The 22,375-nt window shown below is 40.2% G+C and overlaps 2 protein-coding genes across 3 annotated transcripts; one reads left to right on the top strand and one right to left on the bottom strand.

The window, feature by feature from the left end:
* Positions 1-1,053: 1,053 nt before the first annotated feature.
* LOC5512777 (ephrin type-B receptor 1) lies at positions 1,054-15,389 on the top strand. 2 transcript variants are annotated; one of them, XM_001633007.3, is made up of 17 exons: positions 1,054-1,256; positions 3,473-3,543; positions 4,260-4,899; positions 5,400-5,552; positions 5,693-6,034; positions 6,366-6,392; positions 7,502-7,604; positions 7,964-8,016; positions 8,597-8,728; positions 8,991-9,070; positions 9,277-9,382; positions 9,787-9,848; positions 10,518-10,616; positions 11,211-11,312; positions 11,649-11,843; positions 12,672-12,820; positions 13,547-15,389. In XM_001633007.3, exons 1-17 carry the CDS (start codon positions 1,175-1,177, stop codon positions 13,788-13,790), a joined length of 2,640 nt encoding a protein of 879 aa, XP_001633057.3. In that variant the 5' UTR covers positions 1,054-1,174; the 3' UTR covers positions 13,791-15,389. The 2 variants fall into 2 exon arrangements, with proteins under 2 accessions (XP_001633057.3, XP_032238020.2); XM_032382129.2 differs by having other exon boundaries at positions 1,056-1,256; positions 7,967-8,016.
* A 1-nt stretch (position 15,390) lies between these two features.
* Positions 15,391-22,375, bottom strand: LOC5512748 (serine/threonine-protein kinase pakH). Its single transcript, XM_048724778.1, has 5 exons — positions 21,771-22,375; positions 20,918-21,137; positions 18,587-19,140; positions 16,283-16,738; positions 15,391-15,693 (listed from the first exon to the last, which is right to left on the bottom strand). The coding sequence occupies exons 1-4, from the start codon at positions 22,236-22,238 to the stop codon at positions 16,292-16,294; spliced, it is 1,689 nt and encodes a 562-aa protein (XP_048580735.1). The 5' UTR covers positions 22,239-22,375; the 3' UTR covers positions 15,391-15,693; positions 16,283-16,291.

Here is a 22,375-nt window from a genome sequence, read left to right as displayed (position 1 = left end):
AATGTGACAGATTCATCTACTTATACCCATTCTCATTTTTCTTGCGGCTTTCTTTATGTCCGAACTTAAAGAATCATCCCTTATCCATTTTGACCGCTCCTACCACAACCCACCTAATAAAATTCTAATCATAATGATTTCCAAACAAACTTTGTATATATTTTGATTTGCGTCCCATTTGTGATTATAATCTATTTGAGTAAAGAATGGAGGCGAGAACAGAAACCGCGATCTACCGCCTTTAGGTCTGTTTCAGCCAGAAAGGGAAAATATCTTTCAATGCTATACTTGAAATGTCGAAGTAAAATTGTTCGGGTTATTATCATGATTGCCACATTGAAAGGTGATGTATAAGATCTCCTAGAATTTTCGGTTTAATTCAAAGGAAGGGGCGGCTCTACAAAATTAAAAACTTAGGCCAATATTGTTGGTTATATATTCCATAGTTCCGGAGTCAATAGAAATGCGACGTTTCTCTGTTTTCCTTTCATTTATATAAATGCGCTTTGTCAGAGATAATAAAGGAGGCCGATTTCATGTGAACTTTTTTTGTCCCAGCCACGAAATTGTTTTTGTTGAAAAAGACAGACAACGCCCATGTCTTATCCCTTATTAGCGGTGACTTTACATGCGAGTTTTTTTTTTTTTTTTTTTTTTTTGTGAAACTAGAGTTTAGTTTATATCGTCGATCCCTAACCCGGAATTTTTCGTGCGCTTAGAAGTGTGACCGTCTCATCTAATCGTGACGTCGGAGACCCAACACAGTTCATTTTTCGCATGCACGTTTCAACACCACCAGTGCGTGTAACATACTTCTGACCTCGCTACAGGGGTTCAGACGACATAATACGCCTTATCTACGATCTCAATCACACTGAAGCTCGAACATTCAAACAATCTGACTTGCACATGATGTTTGCGAATGCGAAGAATCCTTCAGGAGAACTTGTCCCCCGGTTTGTAGCTGAGCCAGATCAACGCATACTATCGTTTTCGCATTTTTCGACCACTAATATTTCCGTGATCGCTTTTATTTCCGGTGCAGTCTGGAGGGCGAGGTTTTCCGGTAGTGCGCAGAACGCCGTCGAGCATACTTTCTGTGGAGCCCATGCTGACCAGCCGTATAAACAGGAAAGAGCGTATTTTGGCAAAATTTCTTTAGTCTTGGTTTATAATGGAACGACTTCGTACTCAATGGCCGATCTTGGGGATTTTTATTGTATTTGGGACATTCACAGCCGTACTTTCAGACACAGGTGAGATACCTTGGCGATTATTCAACATACATTTCGGTGGACGTGATTTTGTGAGTGAGTTGTGTCGAGAGCCGTCAGCGATCATTCTTTTATACGGCATTTCGTTCCTTTCACGTATATTAAACATCATGTTTGGGTTTCGCTAAACTCCCGAAACCCGCCTGAATAGTAAACACTTTTATTAGAAATATTCTTCTTGTCTTCTAAGCTGGTTAGTACTAATTTTGGGGAATTATTTTAAAAGCGAGTCTATGCGATTCGGGTTTTCTTGATCTTGTGTGTTATCGTTAAATCTTGGACAGTGAAGCAATTTGCGGCTAGCCATTCGTCCATCTTGCAACCGATTACCCCCTGAAGACTCCAGAAATTAGTGTGTATACTAAGTTAGTGACGAAACCTAACTTATCTTTGTAGCGGACGATTTGACATAGTTTTATTGTTTTCGATAACCACTTTGCCGTGGTCTGTGAGCCGCGCTTGACTGCCCCAGTGGTCTTTTGGAATCGACACACTAAAATATTGCTGATTTCAAATTCCATCCGACAGATCAAAGGTTTTCTTTACTGTCGGCCATGCCCAGTAATTTCCAAAACATAATATTCATTCAAGTGCAGACTTCATTATTCACACACAATTCTTCTCAGGATAAAGTCAACATAATTATTTCGCTGAGCAATCACGATTTGGAATTCTAGAAGCCTAGCGCAGACATGAGATGCTAAAAGATGGTATATCTGGTATAAACTTGTGTATTCAACACATGGGGTTCTTAATTGCATTTTCCGGAACGTTAAACACAGAAATGCTTTTTGTCGCAGTATAATAAAATTCAGAATTCAAATAGTTTGTTATTTCCTGTGCTCAATTATTTTGTAGATAAATTTGCGCATTATGGATTTTTTTATCCTAGTCACGAGTAGAAATCTAAAAGGCAAGTCCGATAATTGGTCTTCAGCGATAATAGAAAATCGCTCGACTATTGTTAGCGATCGACAATTTACCATCTGGTGCGTTTATCTCTACTAATATTCATTTTGGTTTCCATAGCGTAACACGACCTCTAAATGACTATTGAAACTCTACACTGCTTTTTAATCGATTATTTTGGTCATGGTATTTTTGAACTAAATGATTGGTTACAAATATAAAAAGTGTCTAAAAAGGCTCTGACATTTTTAGTTACGTTTTTAATATATAATTGTTTTTTTTGCTAATAATGATATAATCATGTTTTACACCAAAAAATCGAACGACCCACCTTTCCAGGCTATTACCATGCATATGAAATGCATGTGTTTTAGTCGGTGGAAATGTTTACAAGTTTTCATCTTTAGTGTTTTAGTGGACACTTAATTTGTACCTGTTTGTGCCCTTGAAAACTATATGCCACTTACTGCCCTAAGTATGTTCATATTTCCAGACCAATCTGTGAAAAGTTTTCCTATCCTAAAACTTATCCATTGAAAGGGAATTTGACTATTAGACCTACATAAAAATCACCAAAATACCTGCTAAGGTATATAAGGCCACGGCTTATAAATGTTAAAAAAAATCGGGTTCTAAGTTGTTTGCCAGAATTTTGTATCACAAAAGTATATGTAAATTAGATGTAAATCTTGGAAAGGGATTAAATCAGCTTGTATTGTTGTGAAATTCAATCCATTCCTGGATAAAAATAGCTCAATTCTATTGCTAAGAATGAGATAATGTATGCATGATTGTATTTTCAAAATAAGAAGACAGTATTTAGATAAAAGAGTAATTTTTAATCCAGTAATTTTTGGTCTTTCAAAATCCTTATTTTCCCTAAGTATGCCCCATGTGGTCCCTGATCCAGTAATATACCAATTATTTTTGTGTATACAGGTTTGCATTGCATAGAAAAAAACGTGGCTTAATATGTATCCTGGACTCCTGGATTGTGCATGCAAATAACTGCTCCCAAACTAAGACAAGTTAAACCAAGAAGCCTGATTTGACACTTTGTGAAATTATATAATAGACACCACCCAAAAGAATCAGTGACCCCCCTTTTTAAATCCAAATACTTTTGACGCGCCCCCTTTAGACTTCTGAAATTTTTCGAGGCCCCCCCACTGTATCCTCACGCCCCCCCCCCCCCCCCCCCTTGGGATAATAAATGAACTTTCCCTTATTTTTTTCAAAATACATTCAAATGCATCAACAATAGCTGAATATGTTTCCTTTTTTTACAGATATCTTACTTGACGGTCCTCGGGCAGGGTGGAGTATAACTGGAAAATCTGTTCCTGGTCAAATAGCAAATGTAAGTTTTGAGCTTAACTTATTGTTTTCATCAATCTTTGCATTTTGTGGAATTTTTTTTAGAACCGTTAGCAGCCAGAACTGACTTATTTATATGCCTGAACAAATGTTTTTTTTTTAAGATGTTAATTTTTTATTAGATTTTTTATTAGGGCATGTAAAAGATATCTCCACTCCTATAAAGTGCATAGAAAATAGTAATCAAGAAATTAAGATTTATTGGAATATGATACAGAATGCCTGATAACTTGACCTTGGTAAAATTTGTGTAAATGGGGGTGGTTATTCTATTTTGAATGAAAAATGAATTTTGTATTGGCAAGGGTATTTCCCAGATATTCTTGCTGAGAAAGCCCAAAAACTCCTAAGTAATATCTACCATCATTCAAGTTTGACCCAACCTTTTTATATTTTGTTCTTGAAGCCATCAGTGTACAAATGCCAGTTGCAGTGGTACCTCTATTAGATATCTAGTTTACAAAGTCCATATTCAAGTCCAAGTATTTCTTTTGAAATGAATGCTGCATCAGTCCCCATTAGTCAACAGTCTGGCCTAAAGGTGGCCTTTTGAATAACTACTACCACTATATTGTATATCTAATAGAGCTACCATTGTATTGTATTTCTAATAGAGCTACCACTGTATTGTATTTCTAATAGAGCTACCACTGAACTGTAATTTATGATCATGTGATTATGCATATCTTTTGTTTTTAGTGGCTACATAGTGGTTCCTCTAATCAATACTCTGTCTGTGATGTGTCATCCAGTAAAGAGCCGACTAACTGGCTAAGAACAGACTATATCAATGCAAAGGATGCCAAACGTGTGGACATCAAGGTTATTTACACAATAAGGAAGTGCAAAGACTTGAGTAAATTTTGTAAAGAGACTTTTAATTTATATGTATACCATGCGTCTCAATCAGAACCATCACCTGATCCTGCAACGATGCCATTTACATGGTTACGAAAAGCTAATGTTACCCATTTACCATCTGGGCCAGCCACAGATGCTGATAAGAACACCATGCTAGTATCTTTGGTTCCCAGGAAAGAAGGGATATTCCTAGCATTCTATGACCAGGGTGCTTGTATGAGCATCACAAAAGTAGTCGTGAGTTTTAATTTTTGTCCACCGAGAGGAGGAATTCTTGTAGATTTTGTGAGAACTGTGTCACCATTAAGTGATTCTGTTCAGAAAAAAGTGGAAGGTACATGCGTTAGTGAAAACTCTGTGAACACTACTGCGCTGACGGCGGTGTGTACAAGTGATGGGAACTGGAACTTGAGTGGGGATGTCAAGTGTTATTGCAAGAAGGGTTATGCCTATGACAAAGTTAACAATGATTGTAAAGGTATGTTTATTATGATTTAAAAGAAGGGTGTATATATTGATGAATTAATAGAGTTGTTTAAACATTGATTTCTCGTGAAAAACATACTTCCACTTTATTTTCTTAGAGTTTCATTTATAACATGGGTTCCTTAGGTGAGAGTATCCTTGTTTGTATTTTCATAAAACCAAACCTTAGTGGTAGAATGGTGTGTTTGAAGATCCTATTGCACAGAGAGCTCAATTCTGTGGTTTGAATAAAGTTCAAATGGATAATTTGGTTGCTGATTTAGGATTTTTGTTCAAATATTTATGGCACATTTGCCTTGTGGTTAACAATTAGTAGAAATCTTTCCAATTTAGGTGTGTTTGAAACACAGGGCTTATAGCCCTGCTGACCAAGAATTTCTTAGGGAATGATGTAAAAATTTAAGAGTTGCTTTTTTATGCCTTATGCATCGGTTATTATTTTGTGTTGATTTAGTCGCAGATTAATTTTGAAATTTCTTCTTAATATTACAGGTTGTCCACCAGGAAATTTCAAGTCTACCCTTAGCAATACTGGCTGCCGACCATGCCCAGAAAACGCCCAACCAAACACGCTGCGAACCGAGTGTGTCTGTAGAAATGAATACTTCCGTCTGCTCAATCATAACATGACAGTACCATGCAAGCGTAAGTAGCTCTGTGCTGTTTGGATTGCTAGCTGTTCAACTTTCCATAAAATGAATAATGTTCTTATTTTTTATTCCTGGGATAATGGGTTCCCTATTACTCAGTTAAGTGTCTAACTTAATTTTAAACTTTTTCTGCAGCCCTTCCTGATGGACCAAGGTATGCAAATGCCAGTGCTTTAAACTCCACAGCTGTGAGACTAACATGGACACCAGTCACACCAATGTCAGAGGGCATCAGTTACGAAATAGACTGTTTTGTATGCACTGACGAGAAAGATACCAAATGTGTGGTTCAGTGTGGGAAAAATCCAGTTAGTTATGATCCTGGCCGCAGTGGTCTTGTACAGCCAAATGCAACAATAGCAGGGCTCTCTCCAGAAACAAAATACATGTTCAAGGTTTATACAGTGACGGATTTGAACAAAGTTGCAGATAGGAAGATGTGGCAGTTTGCGCAAGCCTTTGTGATGACTGGAAAAGGTGGGTATGATAGATATTAGTGATTTAAGAATTGAACAAGCCCATACAATCCAACATGTGCTGCTATCACAGCCAGGAGACCAAGTCTTTAGAAAATTAGCCAATTAAGATATGAGAAGGACATCATTGAATATTGACTTGAACTTAAAAAAAAAAAAACAGGAGGATTTCTTAATTTCTGTTGTGGTTAGTAAAGTTTATAAATACATTATTATAATTTTTTTATACAGTAGGTAGACATGGAAGTATGTTTTGCACTTTACAGTAACATCAATACTTGTTCTTATTTTGTTGGGATGTTGTGCTAAAGTGATTCAAACCTATTTTACAGGTTCTAAGAAGCCACCTGCCAATCAAGGTAAGGCAGTAAAAAAATGTTAGCAGGGCTTCTGGAATAACGGCTTGTGTGGAAGCACGTAATTTGGCTTTTTCCCCGTAATCTGCATAATCCACAAATTTCCACGTAATCCGTGTAATTTGGCTAAATTTTGAAAGACAAAACATTCAATTGCACAGCTGATGTGTTCTTTTAGGGTTCTTACCTCTATTTCTCGTAAAAAAAAGAGAGATTCTTCGTAAGAGTGCAATATTTCAAACTGAATTTTGAAAACAAATAAAATGACTAGGCGTTCTTTGCTAACCCGCCAAGGCCTAGGACTAATAATAAAATACCTTTTTTAATTGGCCTAAGATATTTGCATGCAAGAAAATAACCTTTTCAAGTTATTTCATGCTTTCCTTTGGTACAAAATGTAGTTTGGGCTTAACAGTTGATATTCCGTGTAATTTAGCGCGTAATTCAGTAAAGAATCCCGCAAAATTTTGATTTTTAAAGAAAAAATGTATTGCCAAATTATTGCCAACGCGTAATTTTTTGCGTAATGATTGATTTTCCGCGTAATTTAGCACGTAATTTAGCAAAGAATCCGGCATAATTTTGAGTCCTTTCTGCGTAATTCCGGAAGCCCTGTGTTAGGTATTTCAGGATTTTTATAAATATACAATATACTGTACTTAATATACTTTAACTGACTTATACTGTTATTGTGGAAATTGTCATTCACATTTATTTTTAGATTTCAGGAAATGGAAAATACTACCATATGCATCCATCAGCTGTGATTATTTTTTTATGTTATATTTAAAACATGCTCGTTTTTGAAGAATTATTTGTTTTGTTTATTTGCTGGCTGATATACTACTGTTTTAAGTGTTTATATTGTACTGTTATTTTTAGCAATCAGAGAACATGAAGCTAGCAAAACATTTCACAACAAGACATGCATGTTTGAAACATAAACTAATGGAACAATAATGTTCAGATTATGGGTGGAGGCAAATGGTAGCAAACACATGTATATATGAGCTTCACTCATAATAATAGTGTCCTTTCAGCACATACTCCCTCAGTAAGACATTTTAGGTATACAGTATTTCCTTACTTTTATTTCTCCATTTCTATTTTAGAAAAAAGTGCAGATTTTCAAAAAATGGCCTTGACCATTGGAATTCCTGTAATTGTGTTTATCATTGTTCTTGTGGTTGGATGCGCTGTCTTCATTTGGAAAAGGTACAATCATTGTGCATGTTAAATATTAAGGCTCCATTTTAAACAATGCAGCGGGATCTAACAGTCATTGTTAAAGATTTGGAAAGTATAAATATTTTGACAACTGAAACTGATAAAGTAGGGTTTGGAAATGACTGAAACTCAACACTGTCAGGGTGGAAATTATGGAAAATGGAAAAATTAAACCCACAAACCTGCAATCTCAAAATATATAAGTCATAAAATCTGTCAATCCTGGGCAAATATTACAACTTGGTATATATTATTTCTAGTCAGACTGTAAGTGAAAATATAAAATGGTCATAGAAAGGACACATTTTCAGGCTTGAATGTTATATTTCTAATTGTGGTTTGGTTAGCAGACAGAAGAAAATGCTCAAGGTTCCCACTGTAGAGTTTGCAGATGGACAAGGTATTGTTACAGACTTGTTCATTTATTCATACAGTACATCAAAAAGAAGGCATTCCAACACATTTTCAGAGGTCGATCAAATTATCTGAATTGCTAAAAATCATGATTTAGGAAACCTAGATAAGGGAGTGTTCATTAATTACACCAAGGGGGGGGGAGGGAAGATTTTTACTTCCCCCTTTCATTGTAAATTTTTTTTCGGTGCCCCCCCTTAGAACCCAAAAATTTTCTTTCTTTTTCCCTTAGAGGACCTTTTCTTCTCAGAGCCCCCCCCCCTTTGGTGTTTAAAATTTTTTTGTTGCCCCCCCCCCTCAATATCCTCCCTCCCCCCCCTCCCGGTGTATTTAATAAACACTTCATAAAAACAGGTATAGTGGGTTTTTTATGTCTTTCCCTATTGCGTTTTGTAACCCTCACCTGACAGCATTTTGAGGTTTTACATCATCAGTTAAGAGGACATAAGTGTCAAATTTTAAATCTAGGCTATCAGTACCAGCTGTCACTCTCAACTCCATGTGTCACAAACCTTACAACACTATTAGTTCTTTTATGCTATTTACACATGTTCTTGTCTCTGAAGTTGATTTGCCAACATGTGGACAGCGTGTCTATATCGACCCAAGCAATTATAATGATCCAGAAGAGGCACTCAGAAATTTTGCAAAAGAACTTGACAAACGATGGCTAAAACTAGAAAAGGTCATTGGTGGAGGTATGTATTGTTTTTTTACTATTACGAATAGTTATGTTGTTGTTAGGTGATGATTATTTCACTTAATTATTAAGGTGATATTTTTAATAATTTAATTATTTAATTGATGACAATTGATGTTGATGATGATTATAATAATTATGAAGATGTTCTTTTTATGAGTTAATGATGAGGGTATTGTTAGTAATAAGGATGCCGAAGATATTGATTATCTATAAAGATATTGACAGTTGAAGTTATTTATTGATGTACTTTACTATAGGTGAATTTGGTGATGTTTACAAAGGAACACTGAAACGTCCTGGGGAGAATACTATACCCGTAGCCATCAAAACACTCAAGGTAAAGCAAAAAAAAATGTACCTTGCTTCATGAGTTGCTGTTACGAATTAGCAAGCCTGAATTGACAATTAATCTATTTAGGAAAATTAGACTAAATTAGAACTCGACTATCATTTGAACAGAGCTGCCAAAATGCTGCTTTTTAATATATTGATATAATTATTGTTCATTCACTATGACTTAATGTTTTAATGTTGTATCTACAGCAAGGGTCGACTAGTAAGAACCGAGGCGACTTCCTGTCAGAGGCTTCAGTCATGGGGCAATTCTGTGATCCTAATGTTATCTTCTTGGAAGGGGTGGTATCAAAAAGTAAGTGTCAAAGGAGTAAGATTAAGGGTAGCTTGTGTGCTCTTGGCATTTCCATGATCTTAATGTTATCTTTTTGAAAGTGGTGGTATTGAAAAGAAAATGTTATCTTCTTGTAGCTTGTAAGGCATTGGCATTTCTGTGAGTCAAATGTTATCTCCTTGTTGCTTGTAAGGTATTGGGCAGTTCTGCGAGTCAAATGTTATCTTCTTGTAGCTTGTAAGGTTTTGGCAGTTCTGTGAGTCTGTGGTATAGAAAAGTGAGTGTTGAAGGAGTAAGATTGGGTGTAGCTTTTATTTCATTGGTTGCTATTCTTGCTGTTGCTCTTGTTGTTGTTTTTGGTGCTATTGCTGGTGTTTTTACTGTTTTTGTTGTTTTTTCATGATGTGCCACTTAACCCATTTCAGCTCACCCACTGATGATAGTAACAGAATTCATGAGTAATGGATCTCTGGATAACTTCCTTAAGGTAATAATTGCATGGAAGAAGGCTTATCATGCATCCTTTTTATGTTCTTCAGGGGTTTCTTTGAGTTTCAGAGTAGGCAATGGAGATTGATAAGTACTAGGTGGAAGTTACTTTATTATTAGTTCAAATAAAACTTAAATCAACTTTTTTTTTTAAAGTAGCCGGCGCTCGGTGGAGAATAGCTTGCGGTCCCGCCGGCCACCAGGCCTAATGAAACCCCTGGTTTTTGTACAAAACCGAGTCACACAAAGCATCCATTTCCATGGTTGCAATTAAGTAACGGAGATATTTTCATTCAAATATGTTTAATAAATTACCAAATGTTAATCACTAACAGGGGCTGATCCAGGATTTCAAAATAGGGAGTGGGTAACTGCCGAATAGACGGCTTGTATCTGATCCAGTGGTTCTTGGTAGGTCACATAAATATAACAATACTTCAAGCTGAATTAAATTTGTCGCGTCAGCAAGGTCAAGCAGGCGATGGCACATGGACAGTACCTTCCCTGTAGTTTTTTCAAACAAAGTGATTTTTTTTGTGCTCAAAAAGGGGGGTGGATATCCACCCAATCCACCCCCTGTATCAGCCCCTGACTTATTGTTGTTGTGAAGTTTCCTCCTGAACTGTGATAATTTCTCTATTACATAAAGCTTGCTTTTCTCATTTAGAAAATGGACAGCAAGTTGAGTTTAATTCAGTTGATGGGGATGGCTAGAGGAATTGCCTCCGGAATGAAATACTTGTCAGAGATGAATTTCGTACACAGGGTACGTCACTCAAATACCAACCGAACCAATCGTATTCTCCCCTTATCCAGGCAAATACGTTTTGTTGGGTTGCTATCGCCGTGTATTTCCGCTAAGTTAAAATAGAGAAAAGTGATTACTTTTCTGGTTGTTGCGCAAATGCAAATAAAATGCAATATCCTTGTTCACCTCACCCAAGTGCAATAAAAAAAAAGGAATAAATTTACCGCGAAATGGATTATATGAATATGATCTATTTTACACAATGTAGTTTCAATATTTTGGGTAAATTACAGCCTGTACCGAAACCTAAACGTACTATTTTTAATCCACTTCCATAAGCTCGATTTGAGATTTTCAAACCTCTATATTGTATTTCTCTGAAAGAACAAAGGTCAATTTGGATGGTTATTTTAAGTTAATTTGCACGTTTTTTATTGCTATCAAGCATACCAAAGTGATAACAAAATCACTCTTTATCTGAACAAGTGCTCCTTCAAATTTGTCTGTAATACGGTTCTAAGGTCAGGGCTGTGTAATGTACCCTACCAAGTATATCATGCGATACGGTGAGATTTTTGATGCAATATGACTTCTTTTCTTCTCCATCTTCAGGATCTGGCAGCTCGTAACATCCTTGTAACCGAGACGTTAGTATGCAAAGTAGCAGACTTCGGCTTGTCCCGAGAACTAGAAGACTCGGCGTATGAGACTTCGGTAAGATTTCGGGTTGTCCCGAGAGATAGAAGACTCAGCTTATGAGATTCCAGTAAGATCCGGCTTGTCCCGAAGAAGTCACTTGTCACTGAGGTTAGGGACAATGTCCCCAGACGACCACAGGACAGCGAACCACGGGTCAGCGTCCACAGCAGTTTCTTACCTTCTTCGATACAGGTCACAGTCCCCACTGTAGACAGGCAGGTTTTTACACCAGTAAAAAATCTGAAGTTGACCTGATCAAGGTTCGAACCTTGGTCCTTTTGCCTGCGAAAGACGAAGCCCTTAATACTAAGCTATCGTGGCTAGTCTTGCTGACATCTCTTTATTGGGTAGGGTGGCAAGATCCCCGTGCGGTGGACCGCGCCAGAGGCAATCAAGTACAGGAAATTCAGCACGTCTAGCGATGTCTGGAGCTACGGCATCTTACTGTGGGAGACGTTTTCTTTTGCCGAGAGACCTTACTGGGACTGGAGCAACTTCGAAGTAATGGACCGAGTGGAGACTGGGTATAGACTTCCTCCACCAATGGTAAGTTATCTGAACAATATATCGTATTTTTATACAGCCTCTGTCAGCCGACATTTTGTCATTTTAGCAAAGTGCATCCATTTCCATCGGCTGATTTTGGGAAGCCAGTGCGATATTTTCAATTGGAATTGGTATATAAAGTATTAAACCTTGTTTTTAGATGGTTATTTTGCGTTTTTAACACATAACGTGCTTTCAATAATAAATAAACACATAACAAATTTGTGGTTGACGATGGCTCTTTAAGGTGACGGCTGCACAAACATTTAGCTTGAAAATGAGACTAAGACTTGACACACGTCTTCACGTACAAGTGAATTTCTTTGCAAAGTTGCGCATTAGGGGAACTGATCAGATTGCTGTTGCAGAGCCTGTCCAATTACTAATGCGCATGTATTGTTCTTACAAATAAATTATCAAAGTGTTTGCCCCCCCCCCCCCCCCCCCCCAATTTACCTCCTGGATCCGTTTCATCCTCGAGAACCCATAGCGTCCATGCTCGAAGATCCAGCGTACTTTGCGGGCGCTCTCAAAGGTCATTCTCGCTCCTTTGGGAGCGCCCGCAAAGTACGCTGGATCTTCGACAATGCATGGCGTCGAGGTCGTAGGCGCGAGAACGTGGCGGAACAAAGCCGGCGGAGGGGGAGGGTGTAGGGGCACGTCTTTTTTCTTTCTTTTCTTTTCTTTTTCCGCCCCCTCCCCCTCCGCCGCCTCGTTCTCTCGCCTTGTTTCGCTGACCTCGATGCCCTGGGTACCAAAAGAAGGATCCGTTCCTGCATTTACCAGACCATACTTGTGTCACTAATGCTCCGTTTTTTGGTGTTGCAGAGCTGTCCCAAGGTCATTCACCAGATCATGTTGGAGTGTTGGGATGCCGACCGAACCAAGAGACCCTCATTCGCCCTGATCGTGAAACAGCTCGATTCGCTGATACGCTCACCCGAGAAACTCAAGGACAACCAGTCCGTCATCCAATCGTAAGTATTAATACCAAGAACCTTGTTTATACCAGCCGTTTCCGGGTATTACCAAGTGAAGGCAAAGGGAAAGAAAAGCGAGAGTGGAACAGTCACTGCCTCTGTAGGCCTTGTAGTAGGGGTTAAAAAAATACGAATAAGCCAAATAATTATGTCTTGTCCTATCCATCCTGCTGTGCGTTACATTTTTTAAACCCCGCTCGTAATTGCGCCGTTTTGTACTGGGCACGAGAGGGGAGCTTGCAGTGTACACGCTCGAAGACGTACTTTGCATTCGCTCTTCAAGGGTCAATCTTCAAAAAATTGTCGACCACGTGCAGGGCTGTAAGATTTGGGTCGGTATCGTGACAGTACTGTCGTGTGGCCCAGAAGCTGTGCCATTATGAATGTCTGCCAATGCCTTAGTGGCAATCTGCTACTTTGTCATAACAGCACTGAGCCGTCTCACTGGCATTGTTCTCATAACAGCACTGAGCTGTCTCACTGGCATTGTTCCTAGGCGTCCTTGTCATTAAAATAAAACTAAGCACATCATGGGGAGGTCAAAGTTTAAGCAATTGACCATGGGAAGAGTTTAACACTTTGAGGGACACTTTTTACCCTTCCCATTATGCCTAGCGTGCTTGTTATCAATGCTCCTGGGTACGAGAGCGGCCATGTGTATTAGTTCTTTGCCATAACCGCCTATTTATATGTCTGACTATCGTCTGACGTGTCAACCCACAGGAAACCCAACATCGACTATTCCGAGATTACGACAGTGGAGGAGTGGCTGGGCAGCATCAAGATGGGACAGTACACGGAGCATTTCAAGCAAGCGGGTTACAGAGACCTACAGACCATCGCGGAGTCTGAGGAGCCGGATCTCGATGGGCTGGGGGTCAAGTTGATCGGTCACAAGAACAAGATACGAAAGAGCATCCGAGAGGTCAAGGGCAAGCTCAAGCGAGAGACGTCACTTCCGGTGTAAGAAAATCGTAACACTTCCGGTGTGACGTCACATATGGACAACTTCTATGGATGACGTAGTGCCAAGCATCGCGTCGGAAATGACGCCATTTAATAAAAAAAACAATGGCGAAGTGACGTATGAAATACGCTATGAAGATGAGGCTGTATAAGGGGCACTTCTGGTTTTCACCAGAAGAAAGATGCTAAGGGCAGATATTTGCTTGTTGTGAACATCACTTGTGGATGTGGAGGGGGGCAGAGGAGGAATTAAGAAGATTTGTTGAGTTGATACACAAGTTGGTACAGGGAGACTGATTATGGTTTAAATTGAAAGGGTCGGTTGTCATTCGCACCCAAATAAAGCTGATGTATAGCTTTTTGAGTATAGCTGATGCAATGGACGATCAATGATTACGTGTCGCGTGCTTCACTATATATGTCATCGGCGCAATAAACCGAGATCAAAGCTTCGATTGATACATCTGTAACTAAAGACATCGAGATCAAAACTTCGATTGATACATCTGACTACAAGGCACCGAGATTAGATCTTCGATTGATACATCAGTGATTACAAGCGACTGAGGTGTTAAGCTTCGCCCCAGCCTCTCTCGGTTGACAACAAGACAAAGAGAAAATGACGAAGCTCCTCGCAGAAGCATGTAACAGTTTTGTGCAAACAGCAAAGCAACAATACTGTTTACGCAGACTTTTACAGGAGGGTGCAATATGATTGGATGGGTGTTACACTTCTTTGCCAATCCAGTACAGCTTTTTAGGATAGCTTAACAAGTAGCCGTGCTAATGTTGTGAAAGAAAGGTGGGGCTTATCCTCCCACCGGGGGAAAATGCATGCCATGCCACTCCCACGGGTACCTTGCTATGAGTACTTCCCGGAAAGGGCGGGGTCTGTTGTGTTAAACAGATATATTAACGCAAAATGAGTGATAGGCAATGGTTAGTAGCAAGATAGTTAGGAATTGAACAAATATTTTGAATATTGCGAGTTAAAACATATCGTGCATAGTAAGTAGCATGTACATAAAACCTAGTGTTTCCCAAGAAAAGGGATTTAATGGATAAAATAATGTAAATGTAGGTACGTTGAAATTTATTTTATCCCTTGCATGTCATGGGTGTATGTCTCTAAGCCTGGTCCTCGGCGTTCTCCTCAGGTTTCCTGTGTTAAAAGATCTGACGTCAAGACGCCCACCCCAGCCCCACATTCCTAACGGTCGGGCACAGGTATCCCGAAACGAACGCCGTGGACAAAGCTTGTTATTTCCCTAAAAGCAATTATGAAGGATGTTTGTAGCTCCTTACCTGGTGAACGTCCGTTTGTAGTAGTTTCTATTGCTCGCATTTAGTACGGCCCGGTTTTGTTGGCTGACGCGCACGTTACTATTGTAATCACGGACGCTAAGCACACACATCTACAGTACCCTATCAATTAGGGGATTGAATCATTTTCAAGAAGAGCTCGGTAAAGTATCTCTGTGTGTGTACTCTGTCCCCACCACTCCCCTTAACTAGCTGTGCTGATATATTCATCAAATGTTAATAATTTCAGTTACTGTAAATAAGAAGACAATTTGACAATTAAACATACAAGACAGCAGTTTTGTGTTCTAGTTGCTTTGTTTGGATTGTGATTCTGGATTCACTCGATATTATGCGATTCTTGGCTATGTACCGTACAATGTAAGAATAATTCAATATTCACCTAACCAATTGGGATGGTGAATATCGGTAAACACCCAGTTGGTTTCAAGTAAAGATGTGAAGCCTTTTCCTATATTTACTAATTAAGGTGTCCCATTGTATGACAATTGCGACGGGGTCTCAACTGTAACTGAACATTGATTAGTATACTAATTGGTTCATTTTATTAATGGGACCCTGAAATTTGCGATGGCTTCTACCTTGACAATTAAACATACAAGACAGCAGTTTTGTGTTCTGGTTGCTGTTTGGATTGTGATTCTGGATTCATTCGATACTATGCGATTCTTGGCTATGTACCGTACAATGTTAGAATAATTCAATATTCACCTAACCAATTGGGATGGTGAATATCGGTAAACACCCAGTTATAATAATAATAATAATTTATTAATTTATATTGCGCTTTTTTCATATAATGATCAAAAGCGCATTACAATATAACTAAATGTTGAACTAATATATACAATAAAATTTACAATTATAATCGAAAATAATATGAAATAATAGATTCATAGGAAAAATATTGAATAAAAAATAAAATAATAAAAATATCTTTATATTGATGATTATGTGATATCAAGTGTTAAAAGCTAATTTAAAAAGATGAGTCTTAAGTTGCGCTTAAGTTGGTTTCAAGTAAAGAAGTGAAGCCTTTTCCTATATTTACTAATTAAGGTGTCCCATTGTATGACAATTGCGACAGGGTCTCAACTGTAACTGAACATTGATTAGTATACTAATTGGTTCATTTTATTAATGGGACCATGGAATTTGCGATGGCTCTACCTTGAAAAATTATTGAGGTGACTTCCAACAACGACAGTCTGATTCCTTGCCTTCGTTTCTAGCGGTAGGCGGTAGCTGAACGGTTCCGTGACTTTGCGTGGGCTCAGCCCTTTCTCTTGCCACGATTTCTGGTATTACACTTGGCGGTACGTCCCCTTTAAGTAACGACATCGGCCTCTCGGGTTCCAGTAAGACAGCGATTGCATGGTCATTTCCTGAATCTCCCATCCACGATCTATCGCCAGTAGTCTGTTCCGCTTGCTGCATTAGAAGCTCTAAAAGAATAGCAAAGATCTCATCGATGTTGCACATTCCCAAGGCACTCGTCTCAATGTACAGGAAACCATTATTCGTGGCATATTTTGCTGCCACATTGGAAGGGATTTTCCAGGAATTCAAGGGCCGATCGGTCTTGTTACCAACTAAAACAACCGGGATCTCGTGTCCACAGTGTTCCTGAAACACAAAAATAGAAAGAGAATATATGATCAACACACTTAAAGCTCTCTAAAACAGATATGCCTCCTTGGCCCCTCGCACTGGTCTCTTCGGACTGCTTGGTTTCATGTCCATTATTTCAGTCAATCATATGTTTGTCCGCCATACTACCCTGTCTTAAATTACAGGGTTACATGCCCTTGTATCATCTCAGAAGTTTTCCAAAATACTATATCTTCAGACAAAAATTAGATAGAAAAACTCTTGAAGTAATTGGATTCTTTCATTATGTCAAATTTAAAGTTGAAGTAGAAACTGCTGTTAATGTAAAGCGAAAATCCTTGCTTACTCTAATTTCCAAATAAAGATTTATACTCATAGAACAATGTATGTAGTGTATATGTAAGTATACTGTTTATTGCAAGATAAATGTATAAAAAAAAATTTCCAAAGTGCGTCAGTCGAAACATCACAAGTTTTAAACATATAAACAGCCATCTTAGATTTTATTGTTATTCATGAGCGCACATATCCCCCCACTCAAGCAAATTCAGCAAGATATAGTGAATTTAGTAAATTCAGCTTTTCCGATAAATTACTATTGAAGAAATTCATGTTTCAGATCTCAGCATCGTTATCGATGTTCTCTAACCGCGTCACCATGTAACTAAACGTTCACTACTGGTGTCTAACCGCGCCCCCTTAGGTCGAACCGCCTCCTCGTGATGTCTAGCTGCGCCTCCCCCCGTTCTCTAACTGTGTCCTTATGTTGACTAAACGCGTCCCTTGTGTGTTTAACCGCGTCCCCTCGTGTGTCTAACCGCGTCTCCTCGTGTGCCTAACCGCGCCCCTCGTGTGTCTAACCGAGCGCCCTCGTGTGTCTAACCGAGCGCCCCGTGTGTCTAACCACGCCCCTCGTGTGTCTAACCGCGTCCCCTTGTGTATAACCGCGTCCCTTGTCGTCTAACTGCGCCCCCTTCTTTCTCGCCACGTCCCCATGTCACTAAAAGCGTCTTCCTGTGGCCGGTTGCACAAAGCCTGGATAAGTTTTCCGTCGGATAGGCACTACCCACCGGTTAAAAATCCCTATCCAGCGGATAAAATTCTTACCCAGCGGATAGTTATCCGGCGGATAAAATAGCGTTGCACAAAGCGTGGATAGAACGCTGGATAACTATCCGCTGAATAGTCGTCATTTACCACTAAATGGCTTTCTCTTTCCATGGTAAATATGCAAAGCGCGCGCAGTTTTTCCTTCAAACAGAATGGCGACCGTTGAAAGAGCTACTATACTGCTAAAAAACAAACAATTTATCGAGGCAAAGTACACGTAAATCATGGAATGATCAAGGGTAGTGTTTCGCTTCTTCCTATCTTTAAGGAGTCACATTTCTTGACAGAACGGGCAATATAGTTTGATTCCAGTCCTGCCAGAGCTGCATGTATAAGGTCATTGTGAAATTACCAACTGTCAAATTCGTCGTTTGCATGTGTTTTAACTTTCGCTGTGTCTGGAATTAATCTAAATTCTAACAATAAATTAGAAAGCAAGACGCCATTTTGTTTTTTCTTCACATCTATTCGGTGGATAAGACTTCTACCTCTATCATCCGGATAACTTTAACCGCTGGATAACTTTTATTCGGGCTTTGTGCAACCGAATCACGCCACTCGGATAACTTTTATCCGAGGGACAAGGATTTAACCGGTGTATAAGACTTATTCAGGCTTTGTGCAACCGGCCCCTGGTGTCTAACTGCGCCCCCGTGTGACTAACCGCGTCCTCCTGGTGTCTAACCGCGTCCCGTTATGTCTAAACGCGCCCCTCTGTTTCCTAATAGCGCCCCACTGACCATTAGTGTTTACCTGAACCTTGTCCAGCCATGTGGGGACACGTTCGAAGCTTTTTCTGTCAGTGACATCAAAGACGATCACCGCGCCGCTGAGTGCCCTATATATCAAGGGTACTGTGCTCTCCGCCAAATGGAACACGGATCTAGATTCCCCAGGCGTGTCCACGATATGCAAGTGCACAGTTTTCCCTCGCAATTCTAGACGCTCAAAGAAATCTCCAGGAGACATGGTGTTTTGGTGATGAGTATTGTTATCTATATTTTCGCATGGGTTGACGAATCGTCTGATGATTGTAGTTTTCCCAACCCCACCCTCACCTAAAAACGCGACTTTGAATGAGTGATCAAACTTTTGATGACTCAGTCGCTGGACGGCGCTGCGGTCTGCCGCTGGTGGTATGGATGTAGGCTCAAATCGTCTTAAAAAGTCCACAATCTCGCCAGCCGAGAAGCGCGCTTCGGGCTTATCGCTAAAACACCGGATAACAAGTGGACGTAGTGGATGATTTATACCCATTTCACAGATGTCTTCACTGCGACGGATGTACTCAGGCACGATTTCCCCATCTGTCGATAGAACTAGCGTCACTAATCGAGATTTCGTTGTTTTGAACAAGCTTATAGCCGAACATGAAAGCCATCGATTGGTTTAGACGGTTGATTGACTACGCGCTATTCCCAAACGACACAAGGATTTTGGATTCGCCGAGGTCGCGCAACAACAAATTCGGCTATAAAGCGTAACTATGATTAGGCCTATGGAAAATCACCCACCTCTAGGTATGTTTACACCTTATGGTTTGGTATTAACGCCCCTATGTCCTTATTGCAAACGTCAAACTTCCCACTACACCTACTAGGCAAGCTTTTAGGGCACTTACTAGGGCAAGCCTCTAGTAATGTACTGTTTTCAAGTACATGTTGATAGTTTTTTCTACATGACATAACCCCCCCTCTCCCCTCACGTGTCGACTATATAACATTGAGACTCACACGAATGCGGGTACCTCACCCTCGGGTCACTCAAACTCAGGTAACTCGAACACAGGTAATTCGAACTCGGTCACTCCAACTCAGGTAATACGATCTCAGGTGACGCGAATTCAGGTGACTCGAACTCGGGTATTTCGAACTCGTGTCACTCGAACTCGGGTCACTCGAATTCAGGTAATGGGATCTCAGGTAACGCAAATTCAGGTGACTCGAATTCGGGTATTTCGAAATCGTGTAATTCGAACTAACGTCACCCGAACTCGGGTATTTCGAACTCGGGTCATTAGAACTCGGGTCACTCGAACACGGGTCATCCGAACTCGGGTCACTCTAACTCGGGCCATTCGAACTCATTTAACTCGAACTCGGGTCACTCGAATTCGGATAACTCAATTTGGGAATTCAGGTGACTCGAACTCGGGTATTTCGAAATCGTGTCACTCGAACTAAAGTCACCCGAACTCAGGTAACCCGAACTCGGGTCATTCGAACTCGGGTCACTGAACTCATTAAACTCGAACTCGGGCCACTCGAACTCGGGTCACTCGAACTCACTTAACTCGAACTCGGGTCACTCGAACTCACTTAACTCAAACTCGGTTCACTCGAACTCGGTTCACTCGAACTCGGTTCACTCGAACTCGGGTCACTCGAACTCGGGTAACTCGAACTCGGGTCACTCGAACTCACTTAACTCGAACTCGGGTCACTCGAACTCACTTAACTCGAACTCGGGTCACTCGAACTCACTTAACTCGAACTCGGGTCACTCGAACTCACTTAACTCGAACTCGGTTCACTCGAACTCGGGTCACTCGAACTCACTTAACTCGAACTCGGTTCACTCGAACTCGGGTCACTCGAACTCACTTAACTCGAACTCGGGCCACTCGAACTCGGGTCACTCGAACTCACTTAACTCGAACTCGGGTAACTCGAACTCGGGTCACTCGAACTCACTTAACTCGAACTCGGGTAACTCGAACTCGGGTCACTCGAACTCACTTAACTCGAACTCGGTTCACTCGAACTCACTTAACTCAAACTCGGTTCACTCGAACTCGGGTCACTCGAACTCACTTAACTCGAACTCGGGCCACTCGAACTCGGGTCACTCGAACTCACTTAACTCGAACTCGGGTCACTCGAACTCACTTATCTCGAACTCGGTTCACTCGAACTCGGGTCACTCGAACTCACTTAACTCGAACTCGGGTCACTCGAACTCACTTAACTCGAACTCGGTTCACTCGAACTCGGTTCACTCGAACTCGGTTCACTCGAACTCGGGTAACTCGAACTCGGGTAACTCAATTTGGGGTTACTCTACTGCTTCCCGTTTCCTACAAACCTTGTAAAACTGGAGCCGGTAGATAACTTGGAAGGTGGCCCACAATCATTTCAAGCATTATAGCGCCGTAAGAAAATATGTCCACCTTCGCACTGTAGGGTATTCTCTGTGCGTAGTTCACTCGCACGGTTTCTGGTGCCGCATAGATCGGGGTACCTACTCCGGGAGTCGCAAGCATCGTGATCTCCGGGAACACCTTTGCTAACCCGAGATCTGCTATCTGCCAATATAAAGGACTTGTAATCATAGTTATAGCCTACCTGTAGGCTTTGATAGTTTTTCCGACAAAAAAAACCCCAAAGACACCGAGCTCGCATATCACGGCCGCCATCTTGAATTTATGATAATCTAATAATCTATAAACTATGTTGTAATCTAGAAAAGAGTATGTGAGCAGGATGGGATTTTAACCATATGTTGGTCAAACTGGAACCACGTTAAGCTCTTATTGTATGCCGGTTTATAGCGGGAACAAGACTCTAGCTACCAGGGAACGAGATTTGGGGTAAAGAACGGCCAGGGAACGGAATTGATTAGGATCGTTGTGATCGTAGGTGGAACTGATAGACAGCAGTGAGAAGACGGTTGGCGGAGGTGGCAGAACAAAAATAGGTAATCAGGTAATGCGTGCAAATATAAAACGAGATAACATTAGAGAAGAATGGTAAAAATATATTCTGAAACCGTTGTGTTCTGTTTGAATGTCCTATCACCTTATATCCTATTTTTCATGGGAGGGAGGAAAAACAAGTTTGGAAATATACATTTCACGGAAAGATAAGCAAGTACTAAAGACGTTTATGGTACTCTGTAACGTTATTATTATTATTTTTGCTTGGTTTTGTATACTAACCTTGGCTTGAAGGCCGGCTGTGAGAAGAATATTCTTGCTTGAAAGATCCCTATGAACAATCGGATCTGGCTTAAACTCGTGCAGATACCGTAAACCTTCAGCTACATCACGCATAATGCGCACGATATTCGCAAACGCTACTCTTGGCTTCGTGTTCTTGATATACCTTCGAAGATCACAGTCACACAATTCCATTACGATAATCGGAGGCTCTTCTAATATCACAGTGTAGTATTTTACGATATTTAGGTGGTTAAGACTGCGCAAAAGAACCCACTCCTTCTCCCAGCTGGCTAAGACTTTCTCTTTGTTGCATCTATAAGCTGCATCCTCTAGAAATACCCGGTGGATTCGTTTAGCTGCCACTAATTTGTTTTCCCATGTCGCTCGGAAAACCTCACCATAGCTTCCAGCATCAATTCTTTCTCGTAATCTCAACTCGTCAGAAGACGAAGACAGGTTCCCCATTCACAAACTTCGTAAGTCAACGCAACTTTTTTCCTCAAGAAATCTAAATACAAAAACAAAGAAGATTCCTAGAATTTATGCATGCAATTTCTTGTTATTTCCGCCACAGGGTCGCCAGTGCGTCAAGCATAGGTAAC

The sequence above is a fragment of the Nematostella vectensis genome, chromosome 3 (genome assembly GCF_932526225.1).
Source record: "Nematostella vectensis chromosome 3, jaNemVect1.1, whole genome shotgun sequence".
In the NCBI taxonomy this organism is placed as follows: Eukaryota; Metazoa; Cnidaria; class Anthozoa; order Actiniaria; family Edwardsiidae; genus Nematostella; species Nematostella vectensis.
Note: the sequence above shows the minus strand (reverse complement) of the source record. Positions and strands in the feature narration are given on the sequence as shown.

What these genes read in the sequence shown, in the direction of transcription:
- LOC5512777 (XM_001633007.3), top strand. Translation starts at nt 1,175, where the DNA reads ATGGAACGACTTCGTACTCAATGGCCGATCTTGGGGATTTTTATTGTA. An exon ending in CTTTGTGATGACTGGAAAAG is followed by an intron (nt 6,035 to 6,365) that starts GTGGGTATGATA and finishes CCTATTTTACAG; the next exon opens with GTTCTAAGAAGCCACCTGCC. An exon ending in AGAGTTTGCAGATGGACAAG is followed by an intron (nt 8,017 to 8,596) that starts GTATTGTTACAG and finishes TTGTCTCTGAAG; the next exon opens with TTGATTTGCCAACATGTGGA.
- LOC5512748 (XM_048724778.1), bottom strand. Translation starts at nt 22,238, where the DNA reads ATGGGGAACCTGTCTTCGTCTTCTGACGAGTTGAGATTACGAGAAAGA. An exon ending in CAGCCGGCCTTCAAGCCAAG is followed by an intron (nt 21,138 to 21,770) that starts GTTAGTATACAA and finishes TTATATTGGCAG; the next exon opens with ATAGCAGATCTCGGGTTAGC. An exon ending in ACCGGCTCCAGTTTTACAAG is followed by an intron (nt 19,141 to 20,917) that starts GTTTGTAGGAAA and finishes TTCTATCGACAG; the next exon opens with ATGGGGAAATCGTGCCTGAG.